At 39.6% G+C, this 26,534-nt stretch overlaps 1 protein-coding gene across 14 annotated transcripts in view; it reads left to right on the forward strand.

Moving 5' to 3' along the window:
• Tasor2 (transcription activation suppressor family member 2) overlaps positions 1–26,316 on the forward strand; it is a 54,305-nt gene extending 27,989 nt beyond the window's left edge. For 6 of the 14 annotated variants that reach the window (XM_087591150.1, XM_087591147.1, XM_087591149.1 and 3 more), the window contains 10 exons: positions 992–1,234; positions 6,276–7,152; positions 8,834–8,945; positions 14,121–17,825; positions 20,375–20,500; positions 21,311–21,464; positions 22,093–22,198; positions 24,674–24,855; positions 25,252–25,366; positions 25,645–25,768. In XM_087591150.1, the coding sequence (XP_087447276.1) occupies positions 992–1,234; positions 6,276–7,152; positions 8,834–8,945; positions 14,121–17,825; positions 20,375–20,500; positions 21,311–21,464; positions 22,093–22,198; positions 24,674–24,855; positions 25,252–25,366; positions 25,645–25,648 (5,624 nt within the window). In that variant the 3' untranslated portion in view covers positions 25,649–25,768. 14 annotated transcript variants of the gene reach the window in all.
• Positions 26,317–26,534: the final 218 nt, after the last annotated feature.

Consider the following 26,534-nt stretch of genomic DNA (forward strand, 5'->3'; position numbering starts at 1 on the left):
GTATGTTGTGGCCTAGAAACAAACTGGAAGGACTTCATGGTACCCCTTAAAATTGAGAATCAATTTTTAAAGTTATTTAGGTTTCTTATTTAGTTGGGAGTGGTGCCCACAGAAACCAGAAGATAACATCAAAAACTGAACACTTCCCACTGCTACCCCCAACCCCGAGATGGGGTTGAAAGTCATTTTGAGTTACCTGTTACCCAGGTGCTGGGAGTCTAGCACTGGTCCTCCAGAGTAGCAGTATACGGTCTTAACTACTAAGCCAACGCTCCATCTTCACCATTTATTAACAGATAAACTTCAGTCAGTATGGCCAACTGTATGACTTATGTGGTATCATCTCAAGTTATGTTTATTATATTTTCTCCAAAAGTAGGGAACTATCCTATTTTTTATGGGAACTCCTAAGCAAAGGGTCAATACACTATATATACCTAAGGTTCCCATTCATACATACATATATCATCTCTTGGCTCTGGCACTCTAGATAAGAAGAGGTGGAAAACTAAGGCAGGGATTATATGACCAGAAAGTACATACTCATTCTTGATGGAAAATGTTAGCCAATCTTTGGTTTTCTGTTTTTAATTTGGAACTGTTAATGCCTAAAAAGAAGCATATAGAATATACTGCTCACCAAGATCTGAGTGTTAAGTTGGACCCTGTGATTAACTACTAGTCATTTCCCTGCCTTGTGCTTTACTTTTGAAATCTCTTAGTGGTACCCCAGAACACCCTAATCTATTTCCTATTAGTAGTTAACACACACACACACACACACACACACACACACACACACCCAAAGAAAATAAAGGGTACCCCAGAACACCCTAATCTATTTCCTATTAGTAGTTAACACACACACACACACACACACACACACACACACACACACACACACAAAGAAAATAAAGGAAAGGGTTATGCTGATAAGTTTCTGGGCCATCCATACACATAGACTTAAACTGTCTTGTTTTTTCTGCATAAGGTGCAGAAGTGCTGACTGCACAAATTGTACAGAAAACCAGACTAGAGAGAAAAAAGCAAGATGTTTCTGTATCTAAAGATGGTCCAGTGCCTGCAAATGCCAAAAGAGCAAAGAAGCAAGAGAAATCTCCAGGAAGAGTTGCATCACGGCCTAAGCCACCCGTTAAAAAATCTCCACAAAAACGGAAGGTAAATGTAGCAAGAGGCCGTCGGAATACCAAAGTCAGAAAGCAGCTCCAACCTGGTAAGAAACCCTCTTGGAATATATAATAGCAATCGAAATAGATTAATAACTTTGGTCTATAATGCAAATAATTTGGTTTCTTTTTTTATATAAGTTTTAGATTTATACATATAAGACGTATAAGTGCTTTACCTGCACGTGTGTCTATGTACCATGTGCACGTATTGCTTGTGAGGGCCAGAAGAAGGGGTCTGATCTCCCAGAACTAGAGATAGGGATGTGTGTGAGCCTCATCATGTGGGCCCCAGAACTAGAGATAGGGATGTGTGTGAGCCTCATCATGTGGGCCCTAGAGACTGAGCTCAGATCCTCTGCCAGAGCAACAAGTGCTTTGAGCCACTGAGCCATACCGAGCCCTGTCTCACTGTACTACTTAAGACGTAGAAAAGTAAATAACATTGAATTGCTGCCTTTTACACCAGTACATTATTCTAGATTGTTGACAGTTTTGACCAAACTACATATAATTCTCTTTAAGTATTATAGAAACTTAGGATTTATGCAGTAAATTGTAAAGCCTGAACATGAATTTTCTAAGTTAAAGTATAAACATCTGTATTTATGACCAAATATGCTGCAAGTAGTATCTGCAGTGTTTTGTTTTGTTTTTTAAAGATTTATTTTATTCATATAACTGCACTGCAGCTGTCTTCAGACTCACCAGAAGGGGGCATCAGATCCCATTACAGATGGTTGTGAGCCACCATGTGGCTGCTGGGATTTGAACTCAGGACCTCTGGAAGAACAGTCAATGCTCTTCACCTCTGAGCCATCTCTCCAGCCCCTGTGCTAGTGTTTTATAATCAGTTAGAAAAGACTGTAAGGGGTCTGAAAATAAATATAAGCAGTAATCCAAACTATTTCTTTAACAAATGGAATTTTAAGGTAAAGGTAAACTTATGTACTTTATGTTTGATAAACTTATGTACATAAGCTAAAAGCTGACTGTATTAGTCCCGTATTTCCACCTGCTAGAAATTACTTCTTTATCAGAAAGTACAGTTGTCACCTCGGGCTTAACCTTGATACAACTGAACATACAACATCCTACCCTTAGTAATATTTCTCTCCTTAATTTTACTTTTCTTTATGTAATGTGTTTCTTCTTCCAAGTTGCAAAGTCTGTTGATTTTCTAGTGAGAGAGAGAGAGCGCGCGAGTGCGTGCGCATGCACAAGCCTGCCACAGAACCCTTGTAGAGGTCAGAGTAGTCAGACAGTAGTCAGTTCTCCCCACGGTGTGGGTTTCTGGTAAACACAGTTTGTTAGCCAAGCACCTTTACACTACTGAGCCATCTTGACCGCTCCCAAGTCTTTCCAGTACACCTCATTTTTGATACTGAATCCTGTTAGTATGTCCTGTTTTAACAAGAAGATTTGATTCTCTCATCTGTATACATTATATATAATTTTCTGTTTTACTCCCCCGATCCTACTTCCTCATCACCTATTACTACATGTGTGTGTGTGTGCATGGGTTATTTATTATTTTGTGGGTGGGAGGTTTGAAACAAGGTTTTTTCATGTAGTCCTGGCTATCCTGGAACTCACTCTATAGACCAGCTGCTGCTGAACTCAGAGACCCTTCTGCCCCTGCCTTCTGAGTGCTGGGATTAAAGGTGGACGCCACCACCACTGGACTTTTTTTTTTTTTAAAGATTTATTTATTTATAAGTACACTGTAGCTGTCTTCAGACACACCAGGAGAGGGCATCAGATCCCATTACAGATGGTTGTGAGCCACCATGTGGTTGCTGGGATTTGAACTCAGGACCTCTGGAAGAGCAGTCAGTGCTCCTAACCGCTGAGCCATCTCTCCAGCCCACCACTGGACTTTTTTACAGATGAAATTCAGCACAGAACTTCTGTTGGAGTGGCACAGTTAGAGATGAACTTTAGTATTTCTAAGTTCTTTTAATGTTTTATGATTGAAATTTTAAAAAATGCTTATCCTGAGCCAAAAGTTAAGACAACAAAGCCAAATGCTTATCTGTCGTTCTAAAAATGCACAGAAATGCAAATTTGATTCCCTTCCTTTTTTCAGAAGGGAATTTATGATGTAGTCTTATCCTGTGGGTTCTAGTTGTTTGGTTAGTTGCTTCCTAGCTGAAAATAAGTTTTTTGACTGCAGTTCTTCCTGGTTTTGTCCAGTGGAGTTCTCTCTTTGTAAACATTTTCTTATGCTTTGATCTGTGGGATGATGTCACAGGTGAGGCAGGTACAAGTTAGAATGAGGCCTGTCATTGGACAAGAAGGAAGGATGGACAGGAGAAAAGTTTGAAGGAAGAGGAGGAGATGGGAGAGTAGCCAGCTGAGAGAGAGAATATGGAAGCTGGCGTTAAGACTCCACGCTGTACCTTTACAGGTTGTTATGACTGTTCTTAAGAGATGGATGTGTGCAGGGCTTTGTATGTTTAAGTGGACAGTTATATCTTATCAATTGGGTCAAAGGTTATTGTGTTGTGTGTTCTTTCATGTAGCGATTTAAATGTAAGAAAGTGTACGGTGCTGGTCTGGGCTGCCATGGAATTGGGATGTGTGTTTCTGGCATGGAAAGCTGCCTGGGGAACTGGATGGGTAGAGAGATTGCAGACGGCTCAGAGAGAGGCCTTCAGCAGTGTGATATGGGATGGAGCAGAGCAGGTGAGACACTTTGCTGACTGAGACTTAGGATGTCTAGCAGATATGTTGGGGCACTGCGGTGCTGGATCTAAAGTGGGTAAAAGACAGCGTTTTTATTTTTTATATTTTTACAGCAACATTGATCCTCAGAAATCTAATTCTTCTGTTCATAATAATATAGAATTTAATTCACACTCTTCTAATCGTTTGATAACTGAGTTTATAAACAGAATACATACTTACTGGCTTTTAAATACTCTTTTATTCCTCCATTTTGCGATCACTTGTTCTAATCTGGTTTTTTTTTTTTTCTTAATATTTGAAATATCAAGTGTTTAGGAGGCCAGGTAAGCCTGGCATGATGGTTCATGCCTTTAATCCCAACATTCTGGAGGCAGAGGCAAATAGACCTGTGAGTTCAAGGCCAGCCTAGTCTACAGAACAAGTTCTAAGATAGCCAGGGCTACATGGAAAAAAAAAAAAAAACTGCTCAAAAAAATAAAAACCAGGTGAAACATAACTAGACTGAGTCAAATTCTGATCTATAGTATTTTAACTTTTGTCTGTCCAAATAAAATAAATGCTGAAGCCAGGTTTTTTTCTTTGACTATTCATTTTTTGTCCTTTTAAAAAGTCTGTGATACAGTTTCTTTCTTCCTGAATTATCACTTGGCAGTATTCTTATCTGTGCCTTAAATGTAGATTATCATTATTGTATTCTTAAATTTTTTATGTATTTGTTTTGCCTACATATATATCTGTGTATCATGTGCATGTCTGGTACTCAGTGGGGACAGAAAGGGCATCAGATCTCCTGGAACTGGCGTTACATACAGTTGTGAGCTGCATTGTGGGTGCTGAGAATTGAACTCAGATCCTCTAGGAAGAGCAGACAAGCTCTTAACCTTTGAACCATCTTTCTCATCGCCATTGTTACACTTTTAATTGATTGAGAACCTATAACAAATCAATAATTGTTTTAAATAGTACATTCTTACACTACTTTTCTTATCAATAGTCATTATCTTACTAGCCATAACCTACAGGTAATGAATGAGTATATGGAAACTACAATGTTAACAGAAGCAGACCAAACCAGTGTGAGTTAAGTGCATTAGGTCATAAAATAAATTCAATCTCCAATGTATCTCGAGAGCCATCAAGAAAATTCTCTGCTGTGGACCCTTTTCTGCCCTAGCTCTCTTAGGTTTTCTACTTTATTTATTTTTTTCTTCTTTTTTCTTTTTTTTCAGAGCTGGGGACCGAACCCAGGGCCTTGCATTTGCTAGGCAAGCGCTCTACCACTGAGCTAAATCCCCAACCCCAGGTTTTCTATTTTAAACAACTAAGCTGTGTTCGATTAATTTTTCCTCCAACACTCTTAACATTCCAAATGCTACATGATAGGCCAGAGATGTTTCTCTCCTTAAGTGTACTAATTAATTAAATGTATAAACTGGGGTTGGGGATTTAGCTCAGTGATAGAGCGCTTGCCTAGGAAGCGCAAGGCCCTGGGTTCGGTCCCCAGCTCCGAAAAAAAAAGAACCAAAAAAAAAAAAAATGTATAAACTGCCCTTCTGTAGGCAAGTTGTTGATTCATTTCATACCTCCTGTGATTGATGATAAAGACTTCATTTGGCTTTTCTCTTCATCCATTTGTCTGTAAAGGGAATTCTTATGTCGTATAGTTGTAAACTTTATTTTTTATAATAACAGCATTTAAGAAAGATTAGTCTAGGGCTGGAGAGATGGCTCAGCGGTTAAGAGCACCCAACTGCTCTTCCAGAGGTCATGAGTTCAATTCCCAGCAACCACATGGTGGCTCACCTCCATCTGTAAAGAGATCTGATGCCCTCTTCTGGTGTATCTGAAGACAGCTACAGTGTACTTATATATAATAAATAAATAAATCTTTAAAAAAAGAAAAAAGAAAAAAGAAAGATTAGTCTACAGAGAATGCCTTGCAAACCATTCGAGAATGTAATTTTTCTGATAAGGGCAAATATCTTATTACAGAAAGAAAACTATTAGAAGATTGCTTCTTTTGCAATTAATAATGCCTTTATTGCTAAAAGTAAACTTTTTAAATGTAAAATTAATGACGGTTGACTCCTCACCACTTTTGTAATGTTTTATACCTATCATTATAAAGCTAAACGTCTCTATTTTGAACTCAGTTGGGTTTTGGGAAATGGTTTCTGAGAAATTGTGCTAGCAAACTATATTATATATACTTCAAATTCCTAAATTACATTTTAACTATTTGTAAGCACACTGTAGTCAAGACTCTGGTGTTCGGTTTTCCCATCTTTTCATAAATCTATTGAGTTGATTATTAATTTTCACTTAAGACATAAGAGTATGCAGGTTATTCTAAGAAGAACAAAAATTACATCTGTCCTTTTGTGTTTTATTCTGAAGCCAAAAAAGAAATTGCTTTACATCTTCAATCAGAAATGTCATTAGACGGTCAAAAAGATGGACTTAACCTACTAAGTACTTCTCAACCAGAAAGCATTGCGGTGATTCCTAAAGGGCCTCCCGAGAACTCCATCGTCAGCTGTGATTCCCAGGCCCTAAATATGTTAGCTGATCTGGCATTAAGCTCTGCTGCTTCTCCTATACCGTCTTGTGAGCTCAGGAGTTTTCCCTGCTTCTCTGAATTGCCTCAAAACAATGTTTTACTGACTAAAGAAAGTGCATTGCATGGTGCCTCTGACCATGAATATCATAAGGGAGTTAAAAGTCAAAAAGCTGTACAACTACCCAAACCGTACTCTGACGAGAAGATTAGTTCAGAGTCAAACTTAACTCATAGCCAAGAAGAAAACTTGGTGCCAAGTGCTCAGCCTCTCGCTGTGGCCCAGTCAGCACCCCATGAGGAAGCCCAGGAGTTTTCTGATGCCAGCCAGAACTCTGTTGTTGTGGAGCATTCGTACGCCTTGCTCCTTGCTGAGCAGTCAAAGAAACATCTGCATCCGCGGAAGCTACCAAGCCCTGGCTTTGTGAAGAATGGGGCCAAAGGCTCTGAGGCTGGAACACCCATCGGAAAGGTCATGCCATTTCGGCATCTACAGAGCGCCTCCCCTCTTCAAAAGCACTCTGAAGATTCATTGACCAAGCGTAAAAGTCCGTTTGTATCTTCGAGCCTTAGAGAGTTTTTTTGCTCTCATACTATTCTTAGTTGTGATGGCTCCTTTAAGATTACTTTCAAATGTGAAGGAGAATATGTTTTCAGCTTAGACAGCAAATACACCAGCAACCCACTAGAGAAAACTGTTGTGAGAGCATTACATGGGTAAGTACGAGGGATACAGGCTTTTGTTGACTTCTGTGATAAGATGTAAGACTAATAATGACTTTATAAAACCTTGGTAGTGTCAAGTGTGTGTTTCCTGAGAGTTGACAATGACAGATTTTTGCCATTGTTGTTGATCTCATGGAGAACTTTAAAGTAGATTTAACATTGTAAGTGGATTTTCATTTTCAATGTTTACTAATTGAATAGAGTGAATTATTTTAAATGAATGAATGATTCGGTAAAGTCTTCCCTAAGAAGGCGGTGGTAGCACCTTAGAGGCAGAGAAGGACAGCCTCATCTACAGAGTAAGTTCCAGAACAGCCAGGGTGACAAGAGAAACCCTGTTGTGAGAAACAAAAGAGAAGATGGAACCACGGCAGCAGTAATAGACTTAGCAGACTGCATGGAGTCACGGCAGCAGTAATAGACTTAGCAGACTGCATGGAGTCACGGCAGCAGTAATAGACTTAGCAGACTGCATGGAGTCACGGCAGCAGTAATAGACTTAGCAGACTGCATGGAGTCACGGCAGCAGTAATAGACTTAGTAGACTGCAGGTCTCTGGAGCTTTCGTTAACAGCTTTCGTAGTTATTGCCTCTTGGGACCTGGAATGAGTGTGTGCTTCTAGTCAGTGATTCTCAGTCTATTGTACATACAACTCCTTTAGAAGACTCATCGAGATGCAGATTGTGGTGCATCTGGGGTCTATATCTCTAACAAATTTCAAGATGTCAGTGGTAGACTAGTCTGGATAGTGGTTTTGACTATGGGTTTAATGGAGCTGTGTCCTGAGGGTTATTAATATATTACTAGGTTTAATGGAAGCTGTGTCCTGAGGATTATTAATATATTATCAGGTTTATTGGAAGCTGTGTCCTGAGGGTTATTAATATATTACTAGGCTTTTGCAGTGACTTACCCGCCATAATAAATGGTAGCCATTATTGTTAACAAGAATTAACACTACAGAATGTCATTCAGCATTTGTGTATCACTTCATATTAACTATGACATTCCACATTACCAGATTTCTTTCCTTGCATGGGTTCACACAGGTAGTTGTTGACTAGCTAATTAACTCTGATTCCTGTATAACTGTAGCTTAACTCTGCAGTTCTCTTAACTCCAGTTCAGCCCACTTAAACTGTCTGCTGTCATTTTGCCTAAGGACAGAAATGTTTTGTATCTTTCCTTATAGTTTCATAATACTATTTAGAACTAAAATCTGAAAAGAGTAGTTTTTGCTACATTGCCCAGAGAATATTCTAGTCATCATACTTTTCCAACTATTATAAGGGACAAAAATGGAACTAGCCATTCTCATCCAAACTAAAGAGATAAGAATCTCAAGAGTCGCTAGAACCATTAGTACGTACCACAATAGACAGTCTGTCTCTAGAGTGCATTTGGGTGTTAGGAACAACAAATGCTAGGCCAAGAGTCAGGAGACTTGTTTGTTCTTCCATATAAGGTTTATGATTTGAAATAAGTCACTTAGTGTTCTTGATCCTTGATCCTCTTTAAAATGATTGGGTTATACTTGTTAAATTAACTCTTACTGTTTCATATTTATAATTTTTAAAATAAAAATGAGCGCAAAAATTACTGATAAAGGAACTTGTTTATGATAATTAACTAAAAGCAGCATTATTTTTTGCATTTTCTTTAACATCTCAGACCCTGGAACACTGATTTTCCTGAAAATATGGACGATGTGAAGCTTTTACTTCATATATGGGTAGCTCTGTTCTACAGCAAAAAGAACAAAGCCGTCGGGTCACCTCGAAAGGTAGTAGAACACAAAAATCCAGCAAAATATGTATGCATAAATAGGTCTTTAGAATCTTTGGATCACAGTGAAATTGAGGAGTTTTCCAATGTGGAAAGACCCTCTGTTGGAGGGTCTGTAGACCCTCTGTTGGAGACTAAGGAAACACACATTGGTCATGCCACCAATATGACCTTTCCTGGACCTAAACGCGTGCTTCCTTTCATTAATCCACCAACTACCAGAGACTTGGAACTCTGTGTACAGAATGACCAGAAAGAAGTATTTACAGGGGAGTGTCACCTGGATACTTCAGGAAGCCAGAATTTCATCTATTCTTGTAATACTGAGGTGAGATGTTATTTTAAATGCCGGTATTAATTTTTTTGATAATTTTTTATTTTATATGTAAAAACAAGGTATTATTTCAGGAAAAACAATCCAGCTGAGTAAAGTATTTTAATTTCCTAAACAATTTTTAAAAATTGTCCCTCTCATTGTCCACAGCTAGGTGTTATCTGCCATCTTAATTGGGTAAGAGAAAGGAATCCAGTATGTATGTAGGAACCCAGCTTGTCACTTATGAGTATTATAATTTGGGACAAAGTACTTACTCTGAACTTGTTTTAAAAGAAGTGACTAACTAGGGGGGATAGTTTAATGGATGAATTGCTTGTTTTGCAAACATGGACCTGAGTTTAAATCTGCAGCACCCATGTCTTAGGCATGGACCTGTGCATCTATAACCCCAGCACGAGGAGAATAGGCAGGGGGTAGAGACAGACTAAACCCTGGGGGTTAGTATCCCCAGAATATTCAGTGAGCTCCAAGCCAGGAAGAGAAAATACAAGGTGAATAAAGCCTGAAGAATGGCAACCACAGTTGACCTCTGACCTAACACACATGTACCACAGGGACACACACTTATGGTTTGCCCAGATGCTAAGGATCAAATGTTAGTAAGGACTTTGGGAAAGCAGACTAAACTTGACTATATTTGAATTCGTTTGGAAGGCCAATAATTGAATTCTACCATACAACCCCTTTAAAGAAAGTCATCCGTGGGTAATTACTCTTTAAGTATGGAAAGCGTACTTTGCTTTACTCCTTCCCTGCCAGCTAGGCCAAGTAATCCACATTTTATCTACCATAAATAAGGATGTGGTAACCAAACTTTGTAAAGCTCGTGGCCCAGGTTTAGTCTAGGATAACTTGACAGAGCCCGAACGGCACCTACAGAACTTGTTCTCACATTGGGTAGATTGTATCATGTATGAAGTCAGTGGGAGACTTGAAAAGTCAAGAATGAACCTTGGAAGGGGAGTATCCCAAGTGGCCGTCATTATTAGCAAAGTTAGCATATCTATAGCATTGTATACCACATAGTGTTCCAAGCCTTCACTCACAGAAACTCAGTTAATTCTGAAAGAAGGCAAGTAAAGTTAGAGCTGTTAGCTTGGGTTGAAGAGGTGGTTCAGTGGTTAAGAACACCTGCTGCTCTTCCACAGAACTCTTGGTGCGTGTACACATACACACACACGCGCGCGCGCACACACACACACACACACACACACACACATGCACGCACACACGTGCGAGGTTAAATAGATAAGTGAATGAATGAATGAAGAGGTTGTTAGCTTACTAAACTGATGAAGAGACTGAGGCTAAGGAAATTGTCTAATGTTAAATTATAAATTCACCAAACCAAGATTCAGATCCAAACAATCTTGTTTCTGTGTCAGTATCTTTAGGTGTAATTATATGCACATCTGACAAATATTTTCTAAGTAATTTTTTTTCTGAAAATGAGGTTCAGAAATTTTGTCCGTTTTCAAGGATATAAATAAAATTTGATTAAGAGCAACTGTATGTTAGAGTAAGAAAATACTTAGGCAGATTTCAGTTATTAATATAAGTTCATATTAGTTTCTTATGAAGTGCCTTTTTGATAAGATGGAAATTGTTTTTTGTTGTTTTTACAGTTTTTCAGAGACATGTTTTTTCTATGTAGCCCTGGCTATCCAGGAACTCACTCTGTAGAACGGGCTAGCCTTAAATTCAGAGATGCCCCTGCTCCTGCCCCTGCCCCTGTTTTCCAAGTACTGGGATAAAGGTGCATGCCACCACTACCTGATTTGACCGAAGTAATTTCATGAGACAATTACCAGTCTTAATTTTAGGAGTGATTTTTAAAACATAAAATAGAATATAAAGAAGGCTAAGTAAGATGGCTTACCAGATTAACAATACTTATTATCTAAGTCCCACAACCTAATTATGACCCTGGAATCCTCTGTGGAAAGCAAACCAAATCTTTAGATGTTATCCTCTGACCTCCATACATGAGCCTTGACAAAAGGAATAATAATAATTTTATTGTTATTATTTAAAAAATAAAGTGTAAGTCAGTCATGGCCAAGCCTGTAATCCCAGTACTTGATGTGTAAAGACAGTAGGATCAGGAGTTCAAGACCAGACTCCCTGCATGTGATCCTATCTTGAAAAGGGGAGAGAGGAGGATTAAGGGCTGAATATGTCCAAAATACATATGACATTCAAGAATAAAAATAGTATATATTTTTTAAAATTTAAATATTAAGTAAAATTATACTCAGAATGCTTGTGAAAAACATTCAGAACCTCTATACTAGCAAACTTACTAGTTGGTGAGAAAAATAAAATAATTAAAATGAGTAGTTTTTAATAATCTTTATAGTATATACTGGTTAAATGTTCAGAAAAATTAAGATTTTAGAACACTGCTCAGACTTTATTTGTGGACCGTCACTGTCTAAAAACCCCAAACTTGGGATAGATCAGTGTGCAAAGCTTAAGTATCATGTCAGCATTTAAGGGCTTTCATATCAGAGCATTCTGGGTTACAGGTGACAGGTGCTCCAGCTTGTGCTTCTGAGAGTTTGGGGGCAGGGGTAGCGCTCTCTTGGGTATTATGCCTGCACATACAAAGCTCATGACTGAGACATGGCCTTCCCTTGTTCCATAAGTGGACACATTGTGGTATAGAGAACACTTTAGGGTAAAAGATGCTAGAAGCCAATAGCGTGCTGTTTGTGGTTAGGTGTATACTTGGCCAACTTTTGAGCCTGGTTTTTTTTTTTTTTTTTTTTTTTTTTTTCCGGAGCTGGGGACCGAACCCAGGGCCTTGCGCTTCCTAGGCAAGCGCTCTACCACTGAGCTAAATCCCCAACCCCGCAACTTTTGAATAGATGTTATTTTAGAAATATTCTGTTATACCTGTAGTTAAATGCATATGTGTTAGTATATATTTAGATATACATGTAATAATATAATAAATATACCAAGATTGTCCAGCGTTTCACAAAGGAGGCATAGTTGCTTTAGGATTTTGGTTGGGTACTTGCAGATACGGTGTCATTGGGAGGACTGTAAGAATAGTCTCAGGTTTCTTGTCACCAAGACTTTTCTTTCCCATTCTTCTTTTAAAACTGACATCATAGTTCCTGATTACTCAGGTTGCTATTTCTTTGGTTGAGACAGAAAATGTTTTTATGATATTTAAAGCAGAAATCTTCACTCTCACCATATGCCTCTACACATGGCCGTCTGTGAGCATGGGACCCCGATACCGCCACCTGCGTTAAACGGTATCCATCTGTGGTTTTCATGGTCAGTTAAGATCATGTGGAGACTTACCAAGAGAACTTCCTTATGAGTTCATCATAATTGTTCTGAGACGTCCTGCTGATAATCTAAGTTCCATTTAATACTGTTTAACTCAGGGTTGGGGATTTAGCTCAGTGGTAGAGCGCTTGAGGCCCTGGGTTCGGTCCCCAGCTCCGAAAAAAAGAAAAAAAAAATACTGTTTAACTCAATCCTTTTATCATATGAAGTCAGTCATATTGATGTGTAGAATAAAAGGTAGTGAAGCGAAAAGTAATTTTCTCCAGCTTTAATCAAAGATACTTAAGAATTGAGGAGGAACCCTTACCCTTACTTATAAAATCAGTTATTCAGAGTACATGGGTTAGTAATTATTTACTCTCTTGTGGGAAAGTTCCAGATGTCAAGTGTTTGTATACTGTAGTTGAAAATTACTGTTTAAGAAGTAAAGATTAGTTTGGGCTTTAAATGTTATCTTTTCGCTAACAGCAAATTTAAAAAACTACTTCTTTTCTAATGCTCTGTTTCTTAAAAGACAGATGGGAAATAGAAATTTGGGAATAGGGACTGGAGAAATGGCTCAGTGGTTAAAGGTACTGACTGCTCTTCCAGAGATCCTGAGTTCAAATCCCAGCAACTACATGGTGGCCCACAACCATCTGTAATGCATACAATTTCCTCTTCTGATGTGTCTAAAGACAGCTACACTGTACTCATATACATAAAATTAATAAATATATCTTTTAAAAAAATAACGAAAGAAATGTGGGAATAGGTAGTGCGAGTGTGCATGTTTATATATTAAGAAAGGACCTTGCATACCAGGTTGGCCTCCAGACTCATAGAGATCTTCTCTGCCTGCCCGCCTGCCCGCCTGCCCGCCTGCCCGCCTGCCCGCCTCTGCCTTTCAAGTGTTAAAGGCACACACCACTACACCTGGCACATTTAAGACTTGGTTGGCTGGTTTAATAAAGTACAGAATTCTGGTCTCTGATGTTTGTTTGCTTTTTCTTTTGTCTTTTTTTTTTTTGTTGTTGTTGTTTTTTTTTTTTTTTTTTTTTTTTGGTTCTTTTTTTCGGAGCTGGGGACCGAACCCAGGGCCTTGCGCTTCCTAGGTAAGTGCTCTACCACTGAGCTAAATCCCCAGCCCCTTCTTTTGTTTTTTTAAATGCGTGTTTGTTTCTTTGTTTGAAACATACTTTACTTTATAGCCAGGTACCTTGAACTCAATATTTTTCTGATTCCGCCCTCTGAATGCTGGAATTACAGGGATATGCCAATACCCCACAAGCTGGAGTATAGCTTAAGTGGTAGAGTGCTCACTTAATGTATACAAGGGTGCGCCACAAAAAAGGGGCCGACACATCCCTAATGGTACGGGTTTGTTTATCTCTACCCTATGATAATTTCTTACATATTAAGACTCAAAAAACAAAACCCTTGCCGTTTTTATATATGTAATTTTTCTTATCTGTTTAACTCTGTTGTTGTTGTTGTTATTGTTGTTGTTGTTGAACTCTTTTTTAAAAAAAAAATCTTTTGTCATTTCAGGTAACTGGAGGTAAAGCCAAACAAGAATTATCAAATAAACTAGAGACTTCTAATGTTGTGCTTTCGGGTGTTGTAAGTGCCCAAAGTAATGGAACTTGTATTCCCAGTGAAGATAAAGCCTGTCAGAGCACAAAGGTGGTTTCTTGCCGTGACACTGTCACACAAGCCACCTTGACCACAGCTTACGATGGGGCCAGCAGTGAGTCGATGCGTCAGAAGTCTGTGTTCCACAACCTTGAGAACAAAGTTGATACTTTTCACCCATCACTGCTGATCAAAACAGGTGCTGTACAGGATGTTATCCAGCATAGCAGCCTCATAAATAACGAATGTCAGCCCTCTGTGGAAAGGAGGGATGATAGTGTGGAATGTATGATGGTTAATCTTGAGCCAGTTACTCTTGCTTTTGAAAAAAGTGCCAGTGTACCAGTACATACAGAAGTAAATACAGCCGACAAACCTACAGGCTTTAATACCGAGCTGGTTAAACAAGTACCCCCTGCCTTGAGTATTCAGTCTCCTGTGTCTGCATTGGAAAAGGTAGAAACACAGAGCCCTAGGGATGTTTCGTCTCTTGCCATGTCAGAATATAAAGATAGCACGTGCCTTTCTGCCTCTTCAGTAAACGAGGAAACACCTCCTGAAAGCCTGTGTCTATTACAGAAAGAGATTCCTCTGACATCACCAGCTGATAAAGGATTGATAATGGAGGCACTCTCACTAGTTAAGAGTTCTAGTTATTCATTAGCCAGTGATAAAACAAAGTGCCCACAAGATGTGTCTCTACAGACTCAGAATGGCCTGAGCATGTCTTCAGGTGAGGTTCTAGAACCATCGCAAGTTAAAGTAGTTTCATCAACCTCTGTTACCTTGAGGGCACAGCAGTCGCCTAACTGTATTTCAGTGACGAGTGATGTAGCAGGTGGCTCTTCAGAAATAATGAACAGTGACAACAGTAGTCTAAACCAAAAAAAGGTTTTACAAATATTTAATTCAGTATTTCCCAAAGAAACTGATCTGTCACTGAATAGGGAAGAGGTTAGCATGGAGTTGTCAGGGGAAGATGCTGATATTGATCTAACTCTAACAATATCACCGCCTACAAGCCCCAGTGAGGAAATAGCAGCTGGTGAAATCGAACAGTTGCTGAGGGCCACAGGATCAAATGTAGGACAACAGAGTAGACCTGAAGAAATGGTTGAACCAGAACAACAGGGGAGCCACATAAAAAACAGAGAAATAAGTTCAGCTGGCTGCATCTCAGTGTATCCTGTGGAATCCAAAGAAATGTCAAAAAATTACACCCCAGAGGTTGCAGAGAAAGTTAATGTCACCTCGGACTTTCCTTTTGGCCCTCTAATAGAAGTGTCACCAGCCTCAAGTCCTGACCCCATAGTACAAACTGGAGACAGACAGTCATCTCCATGTTGTTTAAAACTGCAAGACTCACAGTCTGAGAAAACTAACACATTTTCCCAGATTAAGTCAGGAGATTTAACTATACCAGAAAAAGAAAGTAGTCTTGTTGGTCCTAAGAGTCCAAAGGAACAAGATAAGTTAGCTCAAACACAAGTGCAGCTCTCAGCTGAAATGCCACAGATACTAACTAATGCAGAAATAGAGGGCAGAGATGCTGTGCCTGGGAAGGTAACCGAGGTCACGGTCCCCAGTGAGCATGAGAATTTATCTTTCTCAGAAAAGGTACAGTGCTATGATACAGAGTTAAATAAGCCTACCTCACCTGCCAAATATGGAGGTAATTTTAAGCCTCTTGAGAAACCTGTAAAATCAGGAAATTCACTGGAGGCAGATTGTATGGAGAACAGAAATATGGACATGAAATCCCTTGCCTTGGAGTCCAGTGTATCCTCATGTAGTCCTAGAAAAGTTGAAAATAAACCTTTGTCTGACACATTGGTTTCTGTTACCATAAATGGAATAGTGAATATGTCATTAAAACAGACTAGTTCTCAGAACATTAAGAAAAATGTTTGTGACAGTGATATAAAAGCAGAGGCTGATAGTAATATGCAGGCTGGGGCAGTGAACTCTGCCTCCATTGACAAAACTGACATTCAGGCATACTTTCATCCAGAGGACTCCGAGTTTGCGTCTTCCTCTGAGTGTGCTCAGTGCACCGACTACACAAATCCAGTAAGTGCAGAGCCAGGGTTTCAAACACAGGAAATACCTGTAGTCAGAATGGCCAGCTTACTTAAGAATATTGGAACAGAATTACATGAAGAAAGGATGGACCTCAGTGCTGTTGCCCTTCAGTCCAACCCCATGTCTGCAAAAGATGAACAAAAAATAATTCATCTGCCGCAGGACACAAAGTGTGAAGTAACAGAGCTCTTGAATGGTGATTTCTCCCAAAATGCTCATTCTTGCCAAAATATAGTAGACTTCAGTAAAAGTGAAGAGCCTTCTGCTTCCTTTGTCCCAACATTAGCTGACTCTGTTTGTGGCAACTACAAAGAACATAGTGACCCTAGCATGGGGCATGAAACCAAGGCAGATGCTGCAACACTGAGCAGGGATACAGAGATAAGTGCAAGTGCTTCCGTGTGCCATGGACCACATTCTGGAGACTCTGTTCAGGATTCTCTAGATTGTAAAAACTGCAAATTCGATACGGAGAATTTGAGAGGTAATCATGCAAGCCAAAAAAATGCTGTAAAAGATAGCTGTGACTCTTTTACAAGCTTAAACAACAGTGATGACACCTGGACCTGCTCTAGCAAAATTTCAGCGCTTGAGACACACATCTCACCCAGAAACCAGGAAACAGAACCATGTCCTGTCTCGCCAAATACTAAGTGTATGCCACGCTATATCCAGATCCCAGATTCCCACGGTATCCCCAAGACTTATGCTAACTTTACTATAACAAAAGAGTTCAAAGATACCACAAGAAGGTTGCATAGCCTGAAGAGGCATCGGAATTTGAGTGCAAACTGTGACCTTCTAAGTTCCTGGACTAGCACCTGGCATGTAGCAGATGACCTTACTCAGAATACATTAGACCTAGAGTACTTGCGTTTTGACCATAAGCTAAAACAAATAATAAAGAAGGGAGATTCTCAGCAATCTTCCCCTTCCAACATCATCTTCCCTAAGGAATCACGCATGCAATTCTCAGTTGGAACACTCCCTTCCACACAAACACCTGAGGCCTCGGGTCTGCATCTTCCACCCAAGAACAGAAGCCCCATTTTGGTGACAGTTGTACACTCAGACACCAGGCAGCAGAATCATCATCACAGAAGAAGCTACTCACACAGCAGTCTGGACAGTGCTGCTGCTTTTTGGAAGGAAAAATGTAGCCAAAGTAGAAATCTTAAAAATTCTGAAAGAAGTCAGACTGTTCCATTCCACCTCAATAAACTGAAATACAACAGTACTTTTAAAGAATCTAGAAATGATATTTCACTTATTCTAAATGAATATGCTGAATTTAATAAGGTAATGATGAATAGCAACCAAATTGTTTCCCAAGAAAAAGAGTTAAATGCAGCTTCTGCAGAAGCTGTGTCCCAGGAGACATACCAGCCAAGACAGTCGGTATCCTACAGAGATGTGATTACAGACTTGTGTGCCACTCTGCATGTCAAACTAAAAGGAGTTATGAGAGAGGCTTGTAAGAGCCCTTTCTGGTTCTACCTCGTTGAAACAGAAGATAAGTCATTCTTTTTAAGAACAAAGGTAAAGTACTAGCTTACTCTACGTTATCTTCTAATTTTAGTTTATTTTAGAAGTAATAAACTTGGAAGTTTGGGCTTAAGAAATGGTGTGGGATATGATATTTAGTTTTTAATTTCTGTTCTTATTCTGCATACTACATGGCAGGTGTTGTCAATAACCCAAACGGAACAGAAGTTCCAACAGAGCAAAAGTAAAAAGGCTAATGGTGAATCAAGACAAAGGCCAGACTTTCACCGTGGTTACATTAGTTTTCAGTGATCACTTTTTACTTTACCATTCAATTGTTTAAAAGAAAAATTATATTCCAGTACTGTGGTGATGGCATAGTAAAATGTGGGCCATACAAGCATCTAAAGGCCTGATCACAGTGGTCATACAAAAGCTGTGTCCATGGCCTGTAATGCAAACACTTGTTAATCCTTGGGACTCGCTTGGCCGGCCATTCTAGCTAGATAGATTAGCTCTAGGTTTGGTGGCCAACCCTATATCAAAATGGTGGAGATCAATAGAAGACACCAGAAGATCAAATTTGGCACCCACATTTATTTATACACAGAACTCACACACCAAATGTCTTTCTCTGGTGTGTACACTGGAGGAAAGTAGGTAATGACTTCTGAAATGAAGGCATATCTACATGGTAACATTTTATGAAGAGTAATCTTTGTACTAATTCAGATGCATCGTACACAAAAGGCTTAGTAAGGCAGAGAAAAACATAGGATGGCAAAAGACACAAGGTTTGAGACAGAGGGATAGAAGGGACAAGAACCCAGCCTGCAAGGGTGACAGAGGCTGATCAGCACCACTGGACATAGTTTACCGTCAAGAGATGAGTTTGGGGGTTGGGGATTTAGCTCAGTGGTAGAGCGCCCCTGGGTTCGGTCCCCAGCTCCAGAAAAAAAATAAAAATAAAAAAAAAAAAAGGAAGAGATGAGTTTGGAGACATGAGAGAGCCATGCAAGGAAAGATATTAGCGGGGATCAGACAGATGGCCCAGCTGTTAACAATACTTAGCTGTTCTTGCAGAAGACCTGAAGTTGGTACCCAGCACCAACACAGTGGCTCATAACTGTCCATGGCATCCTTTTGTTTCTGTGGTGAATGATGACAGTATTTCACCATGAGGCCACTGTTTATAATGAAGAGTAACATGTTTGTAAGGTACAATTTTTAAGTAAGGAAGTAAACACATCCTAAATTAGCTTGAAAATAATAAGCCTGGCTACAGCGAGAGATCCTAGCTCACAGAAAAGAGTGTTGTGAGCTGTTTCTTAGTGGTGGGGTACAGGAATGTTTGTAAGATAGGATCTGTGAGCAGTGGCAGTGCAGTCAGTAGACGATTAAAGGACCTTGGTCAGAAGTTCTGCTGTCCCTTTGGAGTGATAATAAAACAGCCAAACATTTACCTGTTTGCAGATCCAAGGCAGACAAAGTAATACATTTCAATAAATGTTCAGACTGCATGTGGAGTGTAATTGGGGTGTCCAGGGCAAGCTGTAATCCTTCATGCAGAAGCATTACATAAGAGGCACAAAGGAGGGTGTGGTTGAAGTTCTTTCACATTGCACAGTCAGTCTTCCCAAGTAGGCTGCACAAGGAGCCTCTGAGGTAAAGTGCTAACCTGTCAGAGCATATACTTACCTATAAATGTGTACTCTAAAGTGAGTTGCCCTTTTATTCAGATATGGACAGCCAAGGAACAATTAGCTCTTCAAATTGGTTCTCATTGGTAATAAAGGAATGGGCTGGTATTTTGCTAAGATTCTGGCTATAAAAACAGCATTAAATAAAAACATACCAAACCTGCCCAGTCTCACTCTTGAACTTCATATATGTGTATTATTTTGGAATTTTTTTCTTTAAGCAGCCTTTGCTATTTTATAAACTGCTTTATCATTAAAATAAACTTCTTGCTTGGGCTGTTAGAATGGCTCAGTAAGAGGGACCAGACAGCACGCCTGACAGCCTGAGTTTGAGCCCTTAGGACCTATGTGGTAGGAGAAAACCAAATCCTGAAAGTTACCACCGGACCTCCACATGTAGTCAGTCCATGGCATGTGTGTATGAATCCTTACATACATACACAAAAACACATATTAATCATTTTTAAGCTAAAAACAAATCCAGTTCATAATTATGTGTTTATTTAGTAGGAAGAACAGTAGCTACTTACATTGCCTTAGAAATAGGATTTTGCTTTTTTTTTAGCATATTGTTAAATAGTTTTGCTTGTTTCATATTGAGATGTGTTGCTGAGTAGTCTCCCAAGTGCCAAGAATGTACGCTCTAGCATGCCCAGGCAGTGGCTTGATTTAAATAAAATCCAAAAATAGTGGTACCAGAGCATGATGGCATATAGCTTTGATCCCAGCACTTGGGAGGCAGAGACACCTGGATCTCTGAATTTGAGGCCAGCCTGATCTACATACTTCATTCCAGGACAGCCCAGGTTATATATACAGAGAGATTTTTTTATTTGTCTCCAAAAATCAAAAAGTTCTGTACAAGTATCCTTTTCAAGTAACAGTTGTTTGTAAATCTTTCAGAGCATTCTAAAGAAAGGAGGCCATACAGAAGTTGAACTTCTGGATTTCTGTCAAGCTTTTCACAGAGAAAATGAGACACTATTAGTTATTATCAAAAATGAAGACATGATAGCACATTTACATCAAGTAAGTTTGTAATCTTTTTAAAGATTTTTTAACATTTATTTATTATGTATACGTCATACAGCTTTCTGCCTGCATGTATGCCTGCAGGCCAGAAGAGGGCACCAGACCTGATTATAGATGGTTGTGAGTCACCATGTGGTTACTGGGAATTGAACTCAGGATCTCTGGAAGAGCAGACAGTGCTCTTAACCTCTGAGCCATCTCTCCAGCCCAAGTTTGTAATCTCATAATAAAAAATGTGTTCTAGTATTGTGAGTCATTGTTATTCAGTGAAGGGTATAGCTGGCATTTCCATTGATTCGTTGGTGGGAGGATACTGTGTGAGTACAGTGTGGTATACTGTACAGTCACCAGGTTCTGTGGGGCAGGTTGATAAAGTGTGTCAACTGACGAAGAACTATGAGAAGATGTACTCGGTGTGTCACTGTAAGGAAATCATGCTTTAAAAGGACTTATGTCATATTTACCTGCTAGTTGACAAATAATTGCTTGTCCCAAGAAGCAGTTTGTGGACACTGGATAGATGCATGTTCCTATTGCCAGTAGGCAGGGACATGAGCTGATTATAAGTCCCCTGAACTTCAGACATGTTCTTTTTTTGTGAACTATTTCCAGAGTCCTCTTTTTCATTAATTTTGGTGGACTATTGGCCACTCATGAGAAGTTGAGAACTACTCTTCATGTGTCTCAAAGTTGTCAGTCTTGGCTGAAGATATTTTATTCTCCTATTCATGGTCCCTGAAACCCATGGGGATGTTAAATGTTGCCTGCAAGTGCCTTTTCTCATGGAAGCCCTTTATGTCTTAACAGATTCCTTCTCTACTGAAGCTAAAGCACTTCCCCAGTGTCATCTTTGCTGGAGTGGACAGCCCTGAAGACATTCTGAATGACACCTACCAAGAGCTGTTTCGGTCAGGCGGCTTTGTGGTATCAGATGATCATGTACTAGAAAGTTTATCTTTAGGTTGGTCTTTAACTTTGAAATTGAATTAGGTTGGTTTCTTATTTCCCAGTGACACAAATAGTTTCATCACAAAGAAATCACTATATATTGAGGGCTTAATGTGTGCCAATGGCTGCACTACATGCTTTTAATATAGTGATTCAGTTGATGGACATTTATGTTAATTCTAGTTCCTAGCTACTGTGAACAGAGCCCAATAATCAGGCATGCACAAGCCGGATACCAAAGCCTTTTGTATATAACTCAGGCACATTATAGCTGCTTCATTTGGGAACTATATTTCTAGAGTTTCAGAGAAATTTAGACCAATTATTAAATTGTCTGCTCAGATTCCAGTTCTTCCCTCAGTGAATGAGAGATGCCTTTCCTCCCATATATGATGGCTACCATTCTGTGCTGCAACAAATCTTAAAAAGTGGTGGCGATCTGTTTCCTAATGGCTGCATGCATTGATCATACTATTAAGATGCCCTTTCCCATTATAGCCTGACCAGACAGAACTAGTTTGTAGCATCCCTGAGGTTGCCCAGCCATGTAAGGTAGATACAAGGGTCTAGTTGTTCTTAAGTGGCAGTGGCCTTACAACCGAAACTAAGACACACCTTTTCTTGCTGAACCTACTCTACAGTTCAACTGAAGGAGGTGCTCAAAACCCTAGAAAAACTAAATGAAAACAGCAGGTGGAAGTGGCTGCTTCACTACAGAGAGAACAAAAAGCTCAAGGAAGATGTCAGGTAAGTATGTGTGAAGAAGGGTGCAGAAACCTGAGTTCCAGTGTTTGATATGCCTTAGTGTAACTCAGGCACCACAGCCACAAACAGTGTTAGAAAGGGTAGCACGTTCCTAACATTTGTCTGCTGGAAAGCTCTAGGATTTGGCTTTTCTATCAGGGCATTCAGTGAAAAGTATTTACAGCCACATTTTGAGTCAGGATTTAAAACGCCCACAGTTCAGTGAGGCTCTCTCTGCTGCCATACACTACAGAAATACAGTGAGCAAACTTGCTGATAGTGCTTTTTTTTGGATACTTATTCATATATTGCGTTGTCAGGGGTTAGCAGATTTAGCAGAAGTCTCTCTAATCTAAAGCAGTGCTCTGTCTTGGTGTGTGCGTGTTTGTGTAGGTTGCTGACTCCTGCATGGAGCTTGGCAGGCTCAGCAGGTGTCTTCTGTTTGTGTCTACTGTCCAACTTATGTTTGAAGAGGTCACATTAAACATGTAACTCGCCTGTTAGTTGGCATTGAGCCTGTCCTCACCCCCGTAGGGTTGGAGTTACAGATGTGCACTATGACACGTGGATTTTTCTGTGGCTGCTGGGGATCCATGCTCAGGGGATCCAGCAGGTTCTTTGCTGACTCCGCACATATCCCTAGCACCAACAGTGATTTTTTTTTTTTTTAAAGAAAATTAATTTTGACTATTTTGCTCAAGAGATGTAGAGCTATTAAAGTTTCTACGCATTCAAAGTGTGACTCTTGAGTTTTCTGGGAACAGAAAGATAGGAAGGGAGCTTAAGTTCAGTAGATTGAAGGAGGATAAAATGGACAAGGCATTGTTTTAAAAGTTTCTTACACTGCACACCAGTTTACACAGTGGAACACAGTAATTCCCAGAGAACAAACATGACCGTATGTAAAGTCCTAGTTAATTTTAAAGCTAAACATCCATTCCAGACTTTGAGCACTAAACTATTGAATACTTTCAACACTGCTTTCTTCAGACCTTAGGGACACATATAACAGGAATTGTATGAGTGCATGAGACCTAGCAGAACAGGCTAGCGAGATTGCTCAGCACATTACAGCACTCACTGTTCCGTCAGGAGTTTGGATGTTCGCATCTGTGTTGGGTGACTCACAATCACCTGCAACTCCAGCTCCAAGGGATCCAGTGGCCTGTTCTGGCCTCCGTGGGAACTTGTACATCCATGCGCACATACGATACACTAATACTGACATGGAGATGCACACAGACACATGCATTTCAGGTTCTTCCTTGGTGCAGGAACTAGCAAAGAGGGAAAACAGGTTCACTAACAAGGTAGGGAGCTTGAACGATGCAAAGCAGACTGGAGGGCGTGGCTGGAAACTCACAGGATCTTGCTAACGAGCCTTTTCATACATTGTCTGTATGTGGGTGTTTTGCCTACATGCCTGTACCACCCAGAAGCCAGGAGGAGGGCATCGGATCCCCAGGGAGAGTTGTGAGACACCATATGGGCGCTGGGTATCAAACCTGGACCCTTAGGAAGAACAGCTGTGCTCTCAACAACAAAGCCATCTCTCCATCCCCAGATAAGCAGTATATGTTTAGAAGAAAGCTTAGCATGGTCCATGATTTTGTAGTAAAAGTATCAGGTACACGTCTACAGAAAGGTAAATTTAAAGAACTAAAAACATTTTCCTCTAGGAGGAAATAAAAAAGGTTAAAGACTTCATGGAGGTAAAAAATTAAGAAAATTCTGGCTGCTGCTTAGTTTCACTGAGATTGGTGATCTGACCACAAACAAGACTTAAGTGTGGACCTATTGCTAATAGGCATGGCAGCACAGTGTGATCTCAGCGCTGTGGGCAAAGCAGGGAAACCTCAAACTGAAGGCCAACCTGAACTGTGGAGCAAGACATTCTTTCCCTAACTGAGGAGAGATTTGTTGGTTTGCATATAATTAGTGCAAACGTCCACTAAGATAAGTTGAGAAAGTGGTCTTTGTGTGACTGCCTGAGAAGTTTGAAGTTGCCAGCAGACATTGTTGAAGTGGCAGTAGTTACATGGGTTGTGACTCTGCCTTGGAATCAGGCCCAAGGTTACAATCTGTATTTTCAAAGGTGTCATTATTGTATAATGTCTAGAGGCAGTTAATCGGGACAGTGCATACAAGAACATCAAGAACAAAAGCCACAGGGAATTGGCAAAAGTGTTAAAATGAAAGACAGCTAGCAATGGTTCTGTAGTTGAGAGATGTCCCAAATTCAAGTCCCAGCATCCAACACATCGCATGGCTCAAACTGCTAACTCCAGGTCCTGGGAAGCAGACACCCTCTTCTGGACTCTTAGGGCCCTTTGTTCATGTGCACCTTCTTACCCTCAGATACACATTTTAAAATGAATTTTTTTTTCTTTTTTTTTTTTTCGGAGCTGGGGACCGAACCCCATGAATTTTTTTTTTTTAAGCCAAGAAAAGCTACTAACATTTCTTTGTATATTCCAGGGTAGATTCAATAGCACATAAAAAGAACTTAATTCTAAAGTCATATCAGAGTGTAAACATCATTGACTTACTTCATTATCACAACTGTGATTCTCCATCATCAACAAAAGCTGAGATTTTGAAATGCTTGTTAAACCTGCAAATTCAACATATCAGTGCCAGGTTTGCTGTCTTCCTAACAGGTAAATATAAGCTAAATTCTACTCTTCATTACTCAGCTAATGCTAACCAAGGACAGCTGTACAAATAGCCTTCCTAATTAGCTGTTGTATGCCTTGGATACATAGGAGTATCCATAGCTAGTAGTATAGCATGTGTTTTGAACACTTCATAGGATGTTTGCCAAGGAGTGCTGTTTCTCTAGTTAACTCTTGCACTCAGTGTTATCAGGTCCTGCACATACATATCCTACCTTACACATCTGAGTCCTTGCTGGACCTGGTACAATGTCCCTTCCCTCCACCCTGTATTGCTGCCCTGAAGCCTTCATTTTTCTTCTGACTTTAATTAATTAATTCTGCCACCTTGAAAAAGCTAAACATCCTGGCCTTTTGTCATTTTTTTTTCTTCCTTTACAGACAAGCCTGCGGTCTCTACAGAAATCTTTGAAAATCATGGCATCCTCGTTACAGATGTAAACTACTTCACTGAAAATATACAAAAGATAGCAGCTCCATTTAGGAGTAGCTATTGGTAAGAACTTTTTGTAAAACTCCCCTTGAAAAGTGGAGTTATTGGCAGCAGACACTGCCACTGATGGAAAGAATGCTGTTCAAAAACTGCTCTTTAAATTGTAAAGTTGTGGGGTTGGGGATTTAGCTCAGTGGTAGAGCGCTTGCCTAGGAAGCGCAAGGCCCTGGGTTCGGTCCCCAGCTCCGGAAAAAAAAGAACCAAAAAAAAAAAAAAAAAATTGTAAAGTTGTCCCAGTTTAATTTTTTGGTCATTTTCTTACCAACTTTGTGTTTCTACAGGTGATTTTGGAGTTGAGACTAGATATGGAGTACAACAACAAGAAAGTCATGTTTTCCTGTGTCTGAAAAACTCCAAATACATACAGACAGCTCTCAGTGAATAATCAATGTTTCGTTTCTCCTACTTCGCTGTAATGTCTCATTTCATCATGGAGAGTAGTCGCCATTAACTTTGGGTTATAATGTTGAATATTGTAAGTTACTTTTAACCTAAACTTAATGCGCTCAAAACTACTGAGCTAAATATCAAAACTCAAGAACCTCACGTTTATGTGGCTACAGCTAAATCTATTTTGACAAATGGCTGTTTTTGCGTGTGGTCAGAGGCTTATGAACCGCATGTTTCAGAGGTTTTGCCACACTGTAGAACGTATAGTCTGTAATGGTTGTTTGCTGTTACATAAGAAACACTACATAGTAAAGACTTTTTTTTTCATAAATGACAAATTTCTACACTTTTACACTTGGTTTTTTAATGCAGCACTACAAAAAAAAAATCAATTGAGGAAGAAATCCTTTATTTATGGTATTAGAAATTTCTTAAATCTTTAAAATACAAACAAGAAAAAAACCATTTGTATACTATCTATTTGGAACAAAGGCTTTTATACCTAGTTTGGGTTTTTTTGTTGTTGTTTTGTCTTTTTTTAAATAAAGACATTAAAAAAAGCAGTCGTTTGTAGTTTCTGTGCAATGTATTAGCAAGATTTAAGCCATCACCAGGATACCTTTAGGAAAGAATGCTCCTTCTAGGTCCTTGGTTATATTTTATTGCCCTCTAGTAGTAACTCGTGGTCTTTTGCTTCCTAAAGCTATGCATGGTGCAGAAAGGAAAGTATTAACTTGCTCTCAATGTGGACAGCAGAGTTGAGGTCACAAAGTAAAGGAGG

This window comes from Rattus norvegicus, chromosome 17 (assembly GCF_021556685.1).
Source record: "Rattus norvegicus strain SHRSP/BbbUtx chromosome 17, alternate assembly SHRSP_T2T, whole genome shotgun sequence".
In the NCBI taxonomy this organism is placed as follows: Eukaryota; Metazoa; Chordata; class Mammalia; order Rodentia; family Muridae; genus Rattus; species Rattus norvegicus.